General features: G+C 44.5%; 1 protein-coding gene across 1 annotated transcript in view; it reads right to left on the reverse strand.

Annotated features, from left to right (window-relative positions):
- Positions 1-1,939: 1,939 nt before the first annotated feature.
- The window catches only part of XPNPEP1 (X-prolyl aminopeptidase 1), a 139,379-nt gene continuing 122,030 nt past the window's right edge, over positions 1,940-19,288 (reverse strand). Inside the window, exons 19-20 of the mRNA XM_029610346.1 lie at positions 11,450-11,548; positions 1,940-4,201 (exon numbers count right to left, since the gene is read on the reverse strand). Of these exons, the coding sequence (XP_029466206.1) occupies positions 4,073-4,201; positions 11,450-11,548 (228 nt within the window). The 3' untranslated portion in view covers positions 1,940-4,072. The remainder of the gene's footprint in view (positions 4,202-11,449; positions 11,549-19,288) is intronic.

Below are 19,288 nucleotides of genomic sequence, written 5' to 3' on the forward strand. Positions count from 1 at the left end.
CTATAATATGATCACAAATTTTAAAAGGGGGGGGGGGGGGAAAACGACATTTTTAGAAATCAAATACTTGAAACCCACCGATTTTTGGAAGTTGTTTCAGAATCCTTGGAAGTAAAATCTCTCCATACAGAGGCCCAAGTTGTAAATCAAACTTCTGTGAACTAATCATGTCATAATTTACCTTAGTTGTAACTACCTCATAACAAGGCTAACATCCCAGTGCTAGTTTAGGTATTTTAGAGATCAACGTATTCTTGTCCAGGTTTTCCTTTCGACGAGTGAATCAATCAGAGAGACACTTGTTAAACCACCTCACTATCCCAATCGTCAGCTACACAAACCTTTTATCCAACTGGTGCTTTAAATAATGTGTATGTTCTAATGAGAAACAGTTTCTACATTTTGATATTGCGTGTGCGTTTCCAAGATTGGTTTTCATTTTCCAATGCTGTCTGTCTGTCTGTCTGCCACTATACAGGAGAAGGGCTAGTGACTAAGCTACTAGGGCTGACATCAGACGCACTAGAGCCCGGCGCATAAACTAAGGAATGAGCTTATCCTGCACCCCAAAGCTCGCCCCTCAGCTTCACCATGGGGCCTCTTATGGCTTTGGGACTGCAGGCAATTGTCTCCTCTAACAGCAGCTCTGCACCCTGCGTTCATAATTTAAGACCGTTAAAAGGTTTTACAAAAATCTCTTTCCCTGTACGTACCAGGATCAGTCCAGACACCTGGGTTGTGACTCCGCACCAGCAGATGGAGACAGAGCAAGACTTGTCGGGCACCCTCACATATAGTAAGGCACCACCCACAGCTCGTCAGTCTTTCTCTGTCTCCAGCAGATGGGGCAGGTTCACCTACAGGCTCTGTGGATCCCTGGGTAGTTGTGTAGCTAGTCAGGGTTGTTGGATTTGGTTTAATTTGTTTTAATTGGATTGGATTATTTAAAAAAAAAAAAAAAAAAAAAAAAAGGAAAATTATAGAAGGCTTCACTTGTCCTGAGTGCCTCCCAGGGGGGTTGTGAGGTCCTGAGGGGACCACCCTCCCCTGGTCGAGGCTGCTGCTGAGGGTTGAGGACCCAGCCTGTCTCTGGCAGCAGCAAATCTCTTTAGATTAAAATACTTTAGCCCAGGATAAATGAAAAAATATAGCATTTACTTTTGTGTAAGAAACATTTTTTTCCTTACTGTTTTTATCTATTCTTTAAGTTCAAATAAAAATCTATGGAAAAGCTTTCTCTATTCTATGCACCTGAATCTCAAGTGCAAGGATACACTTATTATTATTATTATTATTACAGTCAAGGCCCCGCTTCAGAATTTGCCTCCATCCAAAGAATCGGGGCATATTGTTTGGGGCTGCTTCTCCGCAGCTGCACTTCTCCCACTCTCATTGCAGTTGCCCTCCCTCTCACAGGCCTCCAAACTCCTGCTGCTTTCTCTGCTTACCTCTGGTTCCCGATGGCATCTTTGCTCTCTTCCATGTCCCCACCTTCTTCCCCCAGCAATGCTCTCCCTCCAATCCTTTGCTTCCTTCCCAGGGTTCTCCTTCAAAATCTACTCCTGGAGAAAAAGGTTAACCGCAGTACTTGGGTGGCTTAAATTAAGCTGAGCCCAGCCTTGGTGGAGGGGGAGGAGTGCAGGCAAAATAGAAGTGAATAGGATAGGGAAAGATGGGAGTGATGATACACAGGAGGAAAGGAATGAGAGCAAGACCGAAAAAAGTAGGGTCAAAGGTGGCAAAATGAGAAGGGAGAGGGGGAAGAGGAGGAAAAAGGGTAAGTGGCTGAGGGAAGAGAAGGGGAGGCGAGAATGAAGCAGAGGCAGACGAGGCATTTTTGGGAGGAGACTAGCAAGAAATGGTAGGATAGGAGATGGGATAAGCAATGAGAGTAAAAAATCAAAAAAGAAGAGTAAATTAAAATGGACACAGGAAAAAATTTAAGCATACAAAAAAAAGTTGGAAAGTTTATTTTTTTAAAGTTTAATTTAAAACTTGAACGATTTTCAAAAAAAAATGTACTTGAATGTGCATTATACAATTTATGAAAATGTATGCAAATGTGCCTTAGAATCTACCAATGAGCTTCCTCAGCAAACAGGGACCCTTGTTTACAGCAAATCGTATAGTAATAAGGTGGTAAACATTATTGCCGGGATTATACAGTTGCGATCAGACAGAAGCTTTATTCAGAAACTTTGTTTTTATTATCTTTTTTGGACCCAACAGTTCTTTCTGCTCCAATGGGCTGCCAGTTCAATTTGAACTGTTGTCTATGGGGCTGTGAGCCTTCCCTTACAGCTTTCTGTAAGGGAAGGCTCACATTTTAACCCCATTCGGTTTGAACCCAGCTAATACAGCGACAATCCTCTGCCAGGACCCACAGCCCACAGTTATCTCCCGAACCCAGGAAGCATTCACCCCAAGTACAATGGCTGAAATTCCTTCCCCAACCCAGGCTGGTGCAAACAGCAGAAGCCAAGCTCTGAAAGTAAACTGGGATCCCTCTCATATCAGCACACGGCACTGCCCCAGAGCAGCAGCAGGCCTGGTCTTCAGATTATTGCAGCCACAGCTCACCACACACTGAGCAGTGAGTTCATAATCTAGATCATATGGAAAGACTTTAACTGCATGACTGCAAGCTGGCTTTCTTTTTCTAGCAAACGCAACCACCGGCTAATTACTACTATTTAAAAGGCTGGCTCTAAGCCCAAAGCTGTAGGCTTCCCAGTGGGAGACCTGGGTCTGGGTTTGACTGTGGGTCTTCTGATTCTTTGGACCAGCAAAGGGCACAGTCGCTCCCCATCTGCTGGGAAGGGTCAGGCTGCGGGCTGCATTACTCTATGGCATGCCCTGGCAGCCAGGAGACAAGGGTTACCAGCTGCACTACAATGCAGACTAACACACAAGACAAAAATGCAGAACCAAAAGGTAAAGTGGCCTAAGATTACAAATTCAAATGATAATTTCAACTCATCTGTTGTTATTCACGAAAACAAAATCCCAAATTAACTGACAAATGGCAGAGTCGGCTCTAGTCTGGAACAAGAGGGCAACTATTTCTGCAGTGGAGGCGGCACAGTAATTGGACATTCAGTCTTGATCAGGACAAAGAGGATGTCCCCCAACACAAGCAACCTGTTCCTCTGAAAAATGCTATAGTATGACAGACCCTTAACATCATCTTCATACAGCAAATGAGAAAAAGCATGCTTTCATCCCACAATAAGCTGTAACTGCCAATAAAACTCTGATCTGATTTCTTGTTGAAAACCGTAAGCCAGAAATCCATAATCGTCCAAACGTTAACAACAGAAGTTACATCAGCACATAGGCTGATTTTCAAGTCAGTCTTCTGCTGCCAAACAGCCAGTTACTGTTTAATGAGGTAGCAAAATGAGATTCATTCCAGGACACTACAATGAAACATCACCTGAACGAGATACTATTATCCCATCAACCATTTCCTTTGTTGGAGAACCTTGTTCAAATTGCAAAATGAAATGGGTCATGTCGCCCGTTGGCACAGATCTTGGTCTTCCCACAGGTGTCCAGCAAAAGCCTGCTTGCCTGAGCATCAGTTCTATAAACTGGCACGCCTATAATTACCATAGGCAGCAAAGGTCTTCACGTAGCACTGCCATCATACAGAGGGGTGGAACTGTATTAAGGAGTCGACAGACAGCACTCGGACAGTAGATCAGGTGAAGACAGCTTTTACAAAACCTTTCCTCTGTAAGCATAATACTTCCATTTATCAGAAATGCGGCTGACGTGAACCAGCTAATAACATAGACCAGCTGCCCAACAGTAAACATTCATCAACCAAGAATTCAGTCCAATGCAAATGTGTCTCTGCTCCCCTGTCCACCCCTCCCCTATCATATCTTCTTTTGTCTCATTAACAAAACTAAGAATTAGGTTAGGTTTTCCACTTGAATTTCAAAACTGTGCGGTTCTCATGCCAAACATATCTGAGATCAGAAAACTATATATATATATATTTATGTAATAGATTTAAAATTGAACAATGCTGTCTCTGGTGTGCTTCAGAAAGCTAGGAAAAATATTAATGTGCTTTCGCAATTGGCTGTGTTTCACGGATGAGCCACTGAAGGCTTTCCAGTCTTCCTTGTTTCTTCAGCTCTGGCCCAACCACATCCCGGCACTTCTGGTGGTAACTGTTCACCCACTCGCGCTGGAGAAGAAGAGAGATGCAGTATCAACAACACATCATACGCTGGCAATATTCTGCCACAGTACAAAGGGCATGACTTGGCTTGATACACATTAAGGGAACCACTGGGTGGAAGACACTCCAAAGTCACTGAGGTCTATACACAACTGCTATCCGGCTAACCTGGCAAGGATATTCAGTGGTGCAGCCACACCACTCAATACACCTAGTTATCCAATAGTTAGCCAGATAATAATAGGTCTAATTTATTCAGCTAACTTAGCCAGATAAGGCTGAATATCAACATTTATTCAAGTCAAATATGTAGCTCTGCCCTGGAATGCCCCAATCCCACCCCCCACTTAATCAGATAACTAGGACTTATCTGGCTAAGAGGTGCTAAGTATCGACTTCAATCTTATTATTATGTGAAAGGCAGAGTTCATGGCTCCTAGGGAAGGAGATTCAGTCCATACAATGGTGATACCTAATGGCTGGACTTAGGTCTCATGATTGCAGGGTTCCAAAAGGAGCCATGGTTTATGGCTACCAACCGTGAGCTTGGCTAAGGGAGTTGAGAAGGGGATATGTGATACAGAAAAAAATTCAACGTACCAACGTAGTTAACAGAAGCTTCACGGTCTTCTGTTAACTACGTTGGTACGCTGACACATTTGCCTGACATACAATAAAAATGTTTTAAGTTATAAAGTATATTAATTATTTTGTTGTCCTTCCTTCTTGGATTCTTCATTGATTATTTTTGGTTGGATTGCTCACCTTTGTTGTTGCTTAGGAAGTGAAGGAGAGCCAAGCAAATGGCTCTGGTCTCCAGCTGGTTGATGGACCACCGGGCCTCCTCCTACGTCCAACTCTCCTGAACCACTTCATCCTGGCAATGAGCCCCCCCCCCCCCCCCCGCAACCCGAGAAACTCACGTCCGTCGTTACCAAGATCCAGGACAGCATGGGGAGGGTGACCCACTGCAACAAATGGGAGTGAAACGGCCACCAGTGCAGAGTGTCGCACACCTTCTGACTCAGAGGGAGCCATACTCCATAATCCTGAGACTGTGGGGATCACCGCGATAGGAGAGAGGCCTGTAGAGGGCACATTTGAGCCCGGGCCCATGGAACCAAATCCAAGGTCGCCACCCTAAGATCAGGCACTTGAAATAGACCCAGATGATGGGGACAGGCAGATCCAGAAAAGCATGGGTCTGATAGAGTATCTGGCACATCCTCTCGGTCGTGAGAGAGACCAGACTTCAATACCATGAAGTAGATGGAATAACAACCCCAGCCCTGTCCGAAGGGAGGAACCAGCACCACTGATCATAACAGCTGTAGCTGCAACAAAGTCTTGTGAACCGCCCACTGCTTGGCCAGAGCAGAATACGGCAATTTCATGAAGTCATCACAGATGGGTAATCAGAGGTCCAGCATGTAACTGACCGAATGATCTCCAGCACCACTTATCGAAAGTTATGTAGATCCACTCCCTATAGAACTCCTGTAGGCGACTCCCCCCCCTCAGGAGTCAAGAGTGAGTGAATCCGCGAAACCTCAGGATGAGGCCCTAACTGCTCCTGCAGATGGGCCAGAATCTCCCCATGCTCTTTTGATCCACAAAAGGACTGCCCAAGTCCTCTGAGAACCAAAAACGTTGAGGTGAACACCCCAAAGAACTGCCTTCCCAAAGATAACACCTATAGATGCAAAACTAACCCCTGTCTCTTCTAGATCTTTAGAAAGAGCAGCCTTTATCCTCCAGGAGTCACTAGGACTTAGGATCTCCTCTGAGATTCCTAACCAGCAGGTCCAGATCTTCAACAAACAGAAGCCTGCCCTTGAATGGCAACTTCCCCAAGTGAGTCTTGGACCAAGAGTCTGCCGTCCAGTTGCGCAACCACAGAAGCCAACACACTGCAACTGCCAGGGCTGACTGGGCATAGATCTTTAGCAAACGATAGAGTGCGTCTGACAAAAAAGCCACCACGGATTTCATCCGACCGACCTCCTTGTTTTCGTGGAGCTACTGGATCTACCTGAGGAGGACCTGGACACTGGAGCAGTACACATAGATATCTGGACCATGGTGGCAGAGGAGACAAACAGGCTCCTCAGAGGAGGTTCCATCTTCCTGTCTTGCGGGTCTTTCACAGCCACAGCTGTCACCAGGCCTACCAGAATGGTGGTAGGCCTGGTGACAGCTGTGAACAGGGTATCCACTACTGTGACCTGAAAGAACTTCTGAAACGTAGCCAAGGGAGAGGATACAACCAATGCAGAAGCATGGCACTACGCAGAGCTGACTCCAGGGATTCCCACTCCATCATCATCATCTCCACCTCTGGACTGAGCAAGAAAGCTTATGTTTCCCCTTGATGATAGTATCCCACACTGGAGTTTCCTGAGGCTGGGACTCCCCTAACCACATACAGGACATTGTCTGTTCTATAAGAAAACTTATCCTTATAAAAGAGGCAGAAGCCAGAGTAATCCTCTGGGCCCAAGGGAAGTTCTTCCTCCTCCAGGAGTGCCGAGCTGTCATCATCACTGGCGTCTTCATCCCTAAGGCCCTCCCCACGAGGGCCGCGGTGCTTCATTGGTCCCTTGTGCCCTCTTAGCCAGAATCCGGGAAGGAGGTCCAGATCGATCCAACAAAGGGCCCACCACGGACTTGCTGGCAACCCTCTGTGAGGCCTCCGCAGGCTGAAAAAATGTACAAAAAGCTTAATAAAATAAAATTCAAAATTCCAGGAAGAAATCCCTGCAGGCCCCAAAAAGCGAGGCAATAGTGCTCCCCCCACCAAGGCACCAGCAGGGGCTACCACTGTAACCAAAATCGGAAGGGAATCATGTCCACCGCAGGCCCCTGCGACCTCTCTCAATCCCTTTTCTGAAAACACGGGCACTTCCAAAATGGCCAAAGGCTTCATGTCAATTGCAAGCGAGCAAGTGTCAGGGCCCTCGCTGCTCAGCAGCCCAAAAAACTCTGCAGAAGGGGAAGAAGGTGCCAACCCTCCACGGAGCAGTTACCTACCTGCTCTCTAGTCTGTGTGCAGACAAGACAGAGGGTCCCCTTTCTCCGAGGCAGCCCGGAGTACCCTGCAGGCTTCCCACCTGTGCAAGCCTGGGGTGGCCCCATCCATGCTGTGGCCACTGCCTGCCACACGCAGTCTCTCCCCCAGGCACAGGAATACGTGACAAACTCAAGCCCAGGACAGCCCTCTGCAGACTGCGACACTCCCCCTTCACAGCGATGCAGGCAAATCACTGCAACAGCTTCCCTTCCCAGTCTAATTTACTTTTTTTTTTTTGTTGTTGTTTTTACAAATCTTTATAAACCCGATAGCCTCTTTTACCCAAGGTACCAAGTACATGGCCTAGAAAGGGAGCACAAGGGCTAGGGGTGGGCTGGGGAGAACAAACCTCCTCTCAGCTTTGAGCAGGAGCCACTCTTAGCTGTATCTGATGTTTCTCTTTTCAAATAGGATTTCCCAGTCAGTTCAACCCGACACCCCCTACAGGGGTCAGGAATTGTTTACTGGGCTCGCACTTCTGGCAAAAAAAAAACCAGTGGTCTGGCCCCCTGGGGTCTGATCGCAGCTCCAACATCGTCCTGCAGCTTCACCACAGCCTACCTACCATCCCAGTGGAGGCAGAAAATACTGGATTCCTGCTACGGAGCACCAAGCCTAAGTGGTGGCTGTGATGTCACAGCGGAAAAAAAGAGTTTTCTGCTAAGGGGAAATGAGCCAGGACTGGTGGAGTAAAATGATTATGGAAACGTTCAATTCACAATACCGTGCACGGTGAAAGCTGCACTTCCTACTAATCCCGAGAGCAGCCAGGCTCAGGGCGCCCGCACACCTCTGCCAGAGCAGAGATCGGCCGAGTGGGGAGGCAGTGAAAGCAGCCAGAAAGGGGAGGCACGGCCGCGCTCACGTTGTCAGTCGTATATGTGAGGGTTGCTAAGCCGCCGTTCTTTTTCATTCTAGTATATTCTTTTCTTTTATACCTTTGTAGCCTTTTTTTTGGAACACGTGAGGTGTGCCTTTTATTATGGTCACATAAACACGTCCCCCACTCCTGCAATATTTTGTAAAAAAAAAAAAATCTCCTTCCCAGAGTTCATTCTCCAACTGCCCATGCAGCACTCAGATTTTACGTGCCTCAGGGGGAGGCCTGCTAAGAACAGCACAGAGGCAGCTCAGTTTTCTTAAATTCATACTGAAGGAAGCGGCTAAGTAAAAGCAACTTTCAAAAGCTTTAAACAAAAATATTGGTTAAGGCAGAAAAGCAGAGGAGATGGGATGGTGAGAATGTGGTTAGCAACTGAATTCTTTTACAAAAATGACAGGGGGGACAAAAGGCATTTAATCTGCTCCTCAGGGTCATCGCCGCTGAACCTCCTCTTTCAGTCTGTTTTCTGCCGTCTCTGCAACCCCTTTGCCTTTCCGTTTCATCTCTTCTACCAAAGACCTTTGCTCATTCATTTCATTAGCTCTCAGTCTCATCAAGCTTCCTGCGTTCAGCTGGTGTCTTTTCTCTGCTTCATCTCTGTTCTTGGTCGCTACTTTAGCGGCCAATTTTCCAAGTCATCTGTGCACGTAAATAGAGATGGGCGCGTGTATGATGGGCGTCGGTAATTCACCCTGCCGCAGTTGGGCAATGTGCGTACTTTTAGCGGTATTTACAGGAGGCGATAAAAAGGGAAGAAAATCATTTTTATTGTATTTCATGTTCAAGTCATTACAAGCTAAGTTTTGGGAAGGATAACAAGAATAGACTCTAAAGAAAATGCAGTCTCAGTAAATTCCATAAACAATTCGGCACAAATAGGTTTTTGGACTATGCCAGAAAAAGTAATCAACATGCAAATGGATATTTTTGCTGGTTTTGCTCCTTTAGAGGAATGTGCTGGGAAAATGCGCCAGACCTAGGGCAGTCAGCAGCAGAGCTTCTCTGCTTCGCTTATGTCTTAGCAAAAGCAAAAGGTCTGCCTAGATGCCAATACTTTCACTTAATTCTAGTTTGCAGCTGTGCAATGTCAGGACCGCATGTGGAAGTAGGTTCCCCAGTTAAAAACCAGATAAATTATGCAAAATCTAAGACAGGAAAAGAGAGTCTTCAAAACAGGCCTCAGTCCTATAATACTCCTGCACTAATGTCAAGGAACAAGCGTCCCGAGTTATATTTGACCTGTGCAGTTTTCTTTATGCTGATTTACTCCTGTGCAGAACTTTCTACACAGCACGGAGTTTCACATAATGGAGACCGTGAAGTCCAATGTCTCCACCATGCACTGTCACACAGATGGACATGGGTTCGATTGCTGGCTCAGGTCGTCCACTCCCCAGCTCAGCTGGGGATACCATGAAGGCTGTGTTCACAGCCCCTGGTGGGGGAGACTGTGTCTGATTCATCATTTAAGAGCCATAGCCAATGGCTTGCTCTAGGGCCCATGATGGCAGGGTCCCCGGCTAAGGATGGTCACTGCAACAGCCTGGACTACAGTAAGATGAGAAGCAAGAACATAAGAACATAAGAAATTGCCATGCTGGGTCAGACCAAGGGTCCATCAAGCCCAGCATCCTGTTTCCAACAGAGGCCAAACCAGGCCACAAGAACCTGGCAAGTACCCAAACACTAAGAAGATCCCATGCTACTGATGCAATTATTAGCAGTGGCTATTCCCCAAGTCAACTTGAATAACAGCAGTTAATGGACTTCTCCTCCAAGAACTTATCCAAACCTTTTTTGAACCCAGCTACACTAACTACACTAACCACATCCTCTGGCAACAAATTCCAGAGCTTAATTGTGCATTGAGTGAAAAAGAATTTTCTCCAATTAGTTTTAAATGTGCTACTTGCTAACTTCATGGAGTACCCTAGTCCTATTATCCAAAAGAGCAAATAACCAATTCACATTTACTTGTTCTAGACCTCTCAGGATTTTAAACACCTCTATCATATCCCCCCTCAGTCGTCTCTTCTCCAAGCTGAAAAGTCCTAACCTCTTCAGTCTTTCCTCATAGCGGAACTATTCATCCACTTTATCATTTTGGTCGCCCTTCTCTGTACCTTCTCCATCGCAACTAAAAGTCTATAAGAATAGGATAAAATAGGGTAAAAATCTTTGGGGAGGTGTGACTGAAGGCTAAAGGCTCTAGACCCCAGCCCTGGCTCCCCACTGAGTTGGGAGGGCCCAGGGAGCAGGAGGAAACCCCTGGGTCCGAAAGAAAAAAGTAACTTTGTAATAATATAATCCACTTTGAAATGCTGAAAAGAGTGTGAAAAGCTGAATATAAAAATCGAAATAAATAAATATAAATTTTCAGGAATTTGTGATTTCTGGTTTATGCCTGCTGAGTTTCTTGCTTGAAACCAACTCAGGCACTGCATCGTGAAATTACATTTGAAGATCGAGATGTAGTCTTTCTAAACGGAGCCGTTTGGCATCTATTCTGTATTACTCATGGCATCTGTCTGCTTTCATGGAAAGCAGAGTGCCGAGCGCAAGCATTTTCAAGACTCCAAAAAATGCAAGGATGGCAGCATGATGCTTCCTCCACAGATCAACTCAGTTGAAGACCACCTCTGACAAGCAGCCGAGGGCACCAGTGTCATTTCTTTAAGCAGCCAGGAGAATCAGCAATACAGAGTTTCATCTGCTGCAGGGCACCTCCCTGATGTGCGCAGTAGTTCAGAAAAGAGTTTCAAAGGACTGGGGAACTGTGGTTCAAACTGCAGTAAGTAATTGGAGCTCATTGGCACACAGTAACAGAGATACCATAGGCAAAGGGAGAGGGAATGCACAGTATCCTCACTCGGGCTCTTCTCCCCACCACATCCCACACTGATCAAGCCTGCATTGGATTTGTGGGGTATAAAAATCTGCAAGTAAGTACATAAATTTAACTTCATTGCCCAAACCAGGGCTAGCGCTTCTCTTTTCATCAGCACACTTACAATTCTTTTTTTTTTTTTAAATGTTAAGGGCCTGCCCTTTTCTTAAAGCATTTAAGATAGCTTTCCAGGTTATAAGGCCCAACAGGAATTCTGTTAGAACTGGACAGGCCTTGTTCTTGTGTCCAGTTTGCCCCATTTTCCCCAGGGGAAGCCGCCAACACTAATTAACTTAGGAAATAAAGCCATCCCAGTTTTGAAGAGGCCGGCGATAATTCTCACTTTCAAAACCATGACTCTTATTCTAATCAAAGAGCTGAAAATATATCCGCATGGTGCTCTTTCAATCTTACCTCTTTCTGTGTCAACAAATCAAAATTGATCATTTTTGACTGTATTGGAACCAGCGTCATTGGTTCAAAAGTCAAACTGCCTCGGTCTTTGAAGTTATACTGGAGAAGGAAGGAAGGAAGGAAAAAAAGGACTGGTTATTCACTACAAGACATTTTTATTATACTATTTGCGGTTCATCATTGTAGCCCAAAGCAATCGCTGGGCATAGTACTGGGAAATGCTAAATGGTACCAAGTGCTTTCATATTAACTCATAGCCATGAAGCGATGCAGAAGATGCCAACAATATTACTGAAAATCACAAAGGTTTATTTCAAAATTTGGGGAGCAATTTTCAAAGCTATATGGTCAGATGCAAATCCTTCGGATACTTAAATGTGTAGTTCCTCTTCATCCAGCCAGACCAGTCCAGATGCATGGATTATGCTTCCCAACCAGCAGATGAAGGCAGAGACTGAGAGGCTTGCTGACATCACCTCTTATAGTCTCCCCTTTGCTAACTGACCTCAGCCTGCCAGTATTCTCTGTCTCCAGCAGATGGCAGGCAAGCATCCCGTGCTGTGAGCTGATTAGACCTGGTGAAGAAAACAGAAATATGGATGGCAGCTCCTGAGGTGAAAGTCTTGTATTGCCCCTCCCTCGGTTGAGCTCAGCCAGTGGACCGGGGGGCTTCCAGTTGTTGGGACAGGGTTTTTCCCTGTGATCAGGATGATAGGTTGCAGAGGCCGATTTCTAGGATATATATGTTGTTGACTACAGAATGAAAACAAAAATTCTCCCATCAGAAAGCGTGGAAGATTGATTTGGACTGGAGTTTAGAGGAAGCAGAGTGGGACTGGTGGGGAACGGTTCTCGCTCTACAGTTGAGAAAAGGAGAATGGCTACAAAGTGCTCTATAGGTGGTATATGACCCCGGTTAGAATGAGTACAATTGATCCAGCTGTCAGTGAGAGGTGTTGGAAAGGTTGGGTGTGTGTGTGTGTGTGGGGGGGGGGGGGGGACATTCTATCACTTATAGTGGAGCTGTCCTAAAGTCAGTGTTTTGTAGGATGAAGTGTTTGGTTGGTTTGGTATCATATCTGGGGTGAAAGTGGGTAAATCGCTTGCTGAACATTATGACAGAGAAGGGAATGAACATAGGTGTCAGTTGTTGACGCATATAGTGACAGTGACTAGATATGAGTTTGCTCTATGGTGGCTCAAGAAGTCAGTGCCCACACTGAATAATATCTGTATGAGGATTGATAGGGTATACTACATGGATAAGCTCACAGCAATACAAAATAAGCTGGACTTTTTTTTTAGAAAGATATGGGCACCATACATAAGGTGGAAAACTAAGGGGCGAGGATTGGGGGGGATAGGGCTAGGGAGGAGGGAGGTCAAAGGTGGTGAAAAGGGGCAAAACATTGATACAATACAATAGATTTAGAATGTGTTAGAATTACAATACTTTATTGTTTGTTGTTTATTAATGTACAATTTGCTCTTACAGAGTTTGTTGTAAATTTGATGTGCTCAATATAGATTAAATTACAAAAAAAAATAATACTAAACAAGGCACCCCTCTCCATTTTTTCCTCTCTTCTTCTAAGCCCTTTGGCTGTGCCTGGTTCCTGCTTGTTAAAGCTGTTAAAACAAAAAAATTTAAAGGAAGAAAGAAAGCAGAAGGCAGAAAACCAATTTGCCATCTGAGAGACTGCAGGCTGAGGCAAGAAAGATAAGGGAGGAAGCGATGGAGTTTCTTCAGAAGTGTGGGAAGCACTAAGCAGTTTGCAATGCATGTAGATCATGCACCAGAAGTGAATCCTCTGTAAATCTTGTGGGGCAGAGAGGGAGAGGGGGCAGCACGTGGAGTTGTCTGCCCCAGGGGGGTTGTGTCAGCAGGGTCGTCTGTAGGCCATGCGCGCCAGCATGTCTGCTGCCACGGCAGGAACTGTGGCCACATTGGAACCACAAGAAGAGTGGCTCACAGCAGGAGGTCTCCTATGCTGCTTCCAATGGTCTCGGAGGTTGCAGAGGTCAGGGCAGTGACTCCTCCAGGTAGAGTTCCAAGGGCAGCGGCTCCCATTTCATCAGATGGAGATTAGATTCCTTCCTCTTCCTGGATTTCTATTCCCATGGAGTTTCTGAAGTGTTTGCATCTGTCACTTGTGGACCTTAATGTTTTAAGGGAACGTGGCAGAGGGAGAGAGTCGTAAGAAGAGGATTGTTCTTCTAGGCAAGAGGATAATCAGCTATGGTTCTGTTGCTCCACAAACAGGAACTTTCTCCCAAAGTTTCCCAGTCCCTAAGAACGCTGGACATAGCAAAGAGGATAGGAGTATGTTAATGCAGAAGACCATCTTATCATGGCAAGTTTAAGGAAGCCATTGAAAGTGTTTCTGTGGCATAGATAAGGATTTGATCTCTGTGTAATGGATTGCCCCAGAGTTTTAATTTTAAAGGGGGTAAGACTATGGTGAGGGAAAAGCTGGAATTTCCTCAAGCGGATGCACTCATTTGTGCTGTCATTAGGAGGACCACTGCCCTCAAAGATGTTCAGGATAGGAAGATAGAGGCTGTGCTTAAGTGACTTTTCAGGCTGCTGGTTTGCTGCTGTAGGCTTCCCCTTGCTGGGGAAGGTCTGCATTTGTCTCAACACATACAGAAAAGTTTCTTAGAAAGTGAGGAGACAATCCTAGAGGATGCATCTCGGATGGCACAGGGGGCAACCTTTTTGGCGGACTCCTCATATAAATTGGTACAAGCTTCGGCTAGGAGCATGGCTTCCATTGTAGCTGCCCTTCGTTTGCTGTGGCTATGTAACTGCTCAGCAGTTTTTATTTCCCAGGCAAGGCAGACCAAACATTTCTTCTAGGAAAATCTTTTTGGAAAAGATTTCCTAAAGACAAGCCTAAGCAGATGTCACAACCAGCTCTGGCTTGGAGCCACTTTAGGGATTCCAAGTGTACAAAGCCGGAAGGGTTAGCGCATGGCAAGCGGTTTAGACCCTTTAGCAGATTCCAGTCCTTTCAAAATGCCAAGAAGGGAGATAAGAACGGGGTCTGGGGGCCCTCCGGAAGTCTCAGATGTTACAATGAAGGTGTGGGAGGCCACTCTCTGATAGAAAGGCTAGCCGGGTGGCCATCAGTCTGTTACCGGACAAGGTTCCACATTGCTTCGGATCACTGGGTCTTAAGAGCAGTCCGGGACGTCTACACTCTGGAATTTTCTCCATCCTTTCTTCAGACACTTGATGGTTTCCTCTTTTTCAGTCCATTCATAAGAGAAAGCGGAACAGAGAATATTTTTGTGGCTGCTGCATAAAGGGGCAGTGATTCTGGTCCCAAACTCTCACTAGTGTCAAAGTTGATACTCAGTTTATTTTGTGGTACCAAATAAAGGGAATACCTTTCACCCTATTCTGGACCTGAAGCAGCTCAACAAGGCTCTGAAAGTGCTCCACTTCAGGATGGAGAATCTGAAGTCAGTTATAGTAGCAGAATGACAAGGAGAATTCTTAATGTCGCTAGATCTAACGAAGGTGTATCTGCAGATCCCGATAAAAGAAGGGCATTAGAAATATCTTTACCTTGCAGTGATGGGGGGTGAGGTAGGGGGCATCTTCAGTGTCAGCTTTCCCTTTTGGCATGGTCATGACTCCAAGATCTTTTCCCAAGGTGATGCTTGTGGTGGCGATTCTATGCAAAGAAGCAATTTTGGTGTATCTGTGTCTGGACGATTAGTGGATCTAACCAATTTGGCCCAGGAAAGAAAATCAATGACAGCCATAGTGATGAAGTTATTGCAGGATATGGATTAGGTTTCCAATAACAAGAGCATCTTGCTTCCCTCTTGATCCTTGGAGTCCGTAGGGGTTTCATTTGACACCAAAGAGTCCGGGTCAAGTTGACAAAAATCTGGAAGTTGCAGAACCAAATGAATGGTTTGTTGAGGATTCAGGGATCTATGGTGTGGATTTATCTTCAGGTACTGGGTTCCATGGTGGGTACCATTACAGAGGGACTAACTCTCGAAGTGGTCTCCTTAGTCCCAGCTGTATTTCATGATACGCCTTCTAATGACATAAGCCAGAGAGTTTTGCTTTGGTAGCTAGTATGTAAGAACCTGACAGTGAGTGGATCTTGAATCTCCTGTTTGGATAATGGTGACCTTGGATGCCAGTCTCAGGGCTGGAGCGCTCACTGTATAGTGGCTCAAGGCCCTTGCAATCCAGAAGAAGCCAAGTGGTCATCTATCAGTTGGAAACCAGAACAATAGAGAAAACGCTCCTTTAATTTGCTTCCATTCTTCAGGATCAGGCAGTCAGGATCTTGTCAGCCAATGCTACGTCTGTGGCATATGTGACTCCACTAAGCAGGACAAGGTGTCAGCATGTGGCAGAAGAGGTAGGTCCACAGTTAGTCTAGGTGGAAATTAATGTAAAAGGTCTCTTTGCTGCTCATTTATAGCAAGAGTGGAGTATGTTCAAGCAGACTTCATAAGAACATAAGAAAATTCCATACTGGGTCAGACCACGGGTCCATCAAGCCCAGAATCCTGTTTCCAACAGTGACCAATCTGGGCTACAAGTACCTGGCAAGTATCCAAACACTAAGTAGATCCCATGCTACTGATGCCAGTAATAGCAGTGGCTATTCCCTAAGTCAGCTTAGGGAATAGCCTAATCAGCTTGATTAATAGCAGTTAATGGACTTCTCCTCCAAGAACTTATCCAAATCATTTTTAAACCCAGCTACACTAACTGCACTAACTACATCCTCTGGCAACAAATTCCAGAGCTTAATTGTGCATTGAGTGAAAGAATTTTCTCTGATTAGTTTCAAATGTGCTACTTGCTAACTTCATAGAGAACCCCCTAGTCATCCTATTATCCGAAAGAGTAAATAACAGATTCATATCTACCCATTTTAGACCTCTCAAGATTTTAAAGACCTCATGATATCCCACCTCAGCCGATTCTTCTCCAAGCTAAACCTTCCTAAACTCTTTAGCCTTTCCTCATAGGGGAGATGTTCCATCCCCTTTATCATTTTGGTCGCCCTTCTCTGTTCCTTCTCCAGTGTAACTATATCTTTTTTGAGATGCGGTGACCAGAATTGTACACAGTACTTAAGGTGTGGTTGAACCATGGAGCAATACAGAGGTATTATGACGTTTTCCGTTTTATTCACCAACCCTTGCTAATAATTCCTAACATTCTGTTTGCTTTTTTTGAGTGCCGTAGCATACTGAGCCAACGATTTGAATGTATTATCCATTATACAGTGATAGGTTCCTAATATGGAACCTATCACTGTATAACTACAGCATGGATTATTTTTCCTTATATGCAACACTTTGCACTTGTCCACATTAAATTTCATCTGCCATTTGGATGCCCAATCTTCCAGTGTTGCAATTTATCACAATCTGCTTGTGATTAAAGTACTATGAATAATTTTGTATCATCTGCAAATTTGACTATCTCACTCATCGTATTCCTTTCCAGATCATTTATAAATATATTGAAAAGCCCCAGTCCAAGTACAGATCCCTGAGGCACTCCTCTGTTTACCCTTTTCCACTGAGAAAATTAACCATTTAATCTTCTCTGTTTTCTGTCTTTTAACCAGATTGTAATCCATGAAAGGACATCGCCTCTTATCCCATGACTTTTTAGTTTTCTTAGAAGCCTTTGATGAAGGACTTTGTCAAATGCCTTCTGAAAACCCAAATATACTACATCAACCGGTTCACCTTTATCCACATGTTTATTAACCCCTTCAAAAAAATGAAGCAGATTTGTGAGGCAAGACTTCCCTTGGGTAAATCCATGTTGACTGTGTTCCATTAAACCATATCTTTCTATATGCTCTGTGATTTTGATCTTTAGAATAGTTTCCACTATTTTTCCCAGCACTGAAGTCAGGCTCACTGGTCTATAGTTTCCCGGATTGCCCCTGGAGCCCTTTTTAAATATTGGGGTTACATTGGCCACTCTTCAGTCTTCAGGTACAATGGATGATTTTAATAATAGGTTACAAATTTTAACAAATAGATCTGAAATTTCATTTTGAGTTCCTTCAAAACCCTGGGATGCATACCATCCGGTCCAGGTGATTTGCTCTTTAATTTGTCAATCTGGCCTACTACATCTTCCAGTTAACAGTGATATAGTTCAGTTCATCTGACTCATTACCCTTGAAAACCACCTCCGGAACTGGTATCACCCCAACATCCTCATTAGTAAACACAGAAACAAAGGATTCATTTAGTCTTTCTGCAATGGCCTTATCTTCCCTAAGAGCCTCTTTAACCCCTCGGTCATCTAACGGTCCAACTGACTCCCTCACAGGTTTCTTGCTTCGGATATATTTTTTTTTTAAGTTTTTATGAGTTTCTGCCTCTATGGCCAACTTAATTTCAAATTCTCTCTTAGCCTGCCTTATCAATGTTTTACACTTAACTTGACAATGCTTATGCTTTTTCCTATTTTCTTCAAATGTATCCTTCTTCTAATTTTTGAAGGATATTTTTTGGCTAAAATAGCCTCTTTCAACTCACTTTTTTACCATGCCGGTAATCGTTTTGCCTTCCTTCCACATTTCTTAATGTGTGGAATGCTTCTGGACTTTGCTTCTAAGATTGTATTTTTAAACAATGTCCACGCCTTTTGTTCACTTTTAACCTTTGCAGCTGCAACTTTCAGTTTTTTTCTAACCATTTTCCTCATTTTATCAAAGTTTCCCTTTTGAAAATTTAGTGTCAGAGCTGAAGATTTTCATATTGTTCACCTTCCAGTCATTAGTTCAAATTTGATCATGTTATGATCACTATTGCCAAGTGGCCCCACCTCAATTACCTCTCTCACCAAATCCTGCAATCCACTAAGAATTAAATCTAAAAAGCTCCCTCTCTTATTGGTTCCTGAACCAATTGCTCCATGAAGCAGTCGTTTATTTCATTCAGGAACTTTATGTCTCTAGCATGTCCTGATGTTACATTTACCCAGTCAACAGGCTGGGTCTTTGAGGTTAGAGTCTGTCCCAAGAGGCGTTCTCCCAGGTTGTTTCCAAATAGGAAGAACCAATGATGGACTTGTTGATGGTCAGCAGAAATGCACAGAGGTGAAAATGTTTCAGCATAAGAAGGGTAAGAGATTCATCTGGTTTGGAAGCCCTGACTCGAGACTGGCAGGTTCAGGGTTCCCTCTATTGCATCTGGTGGGCAGAGTTTTGCAGAAAATTTCCAGGCATCAGGAGTTAATGATATTGATAGCTCCCAATTAACCAAAGTGTCCTTAGTATACGGATCTAGTGAGAATGCTGGACGAGATCCACTATTGTTTCCTCAGGACAGGGGCCTATTCAGGGGCCAATGGTCCACAAGGATCCTTCTTGGTTTTATCTTTCAGCTTGTCCCTTAAGATCGTTTATCTTATTTATTTACATACATACATAGTCTTTTGTGGTTCAAGAAAGTTTTCAGATTCTTGGCTTATGTGAGAGTCTGGAAGTTGTTTGTAGACTGGTGCATAGTTAGGAAGATCTTGACTAGAGGAGCTTCGGTGCTGGTTATCTTAGAATTCCTGCAGGGGGGTTTGGATAAGGGTCGGCCCTAAACTCACTAAGGTGGAGGTGGCAGCTATTGCCTTTTACAGAGGCTAGTTGATGGGTAGACATTTATCGTTTCATCCGAATGTGTTTTGTTTCCTTCAGGAAGTGAAGCATATTCAACTTTCAGTAAGAGAATCAGAACTTCCCTGGGATCGGAATTTGGTGTTGACATACCTGGTTGCAAAAATGACAAAAGGTGGGTGACATCTTATAAACTAATGCATCTGACTAAGTGGAT

This window comes from Rhinatrema bivittatum, chromosome 7, assembly GCF_901001135.1.
Source record: "Rhinatrema bivittatum chromosome 7, aRhiBiv1.1, whole genome shotgun sequence".
In the NCBI taxonomy this organism is placed as follows: domain Eukaryota; kingdom Metazoa; phylum Chordata; class Amphibia; order Gymnophiona; family Rhinatrematidae; genus Rhinatrema; species Rhinatrema bivittatum.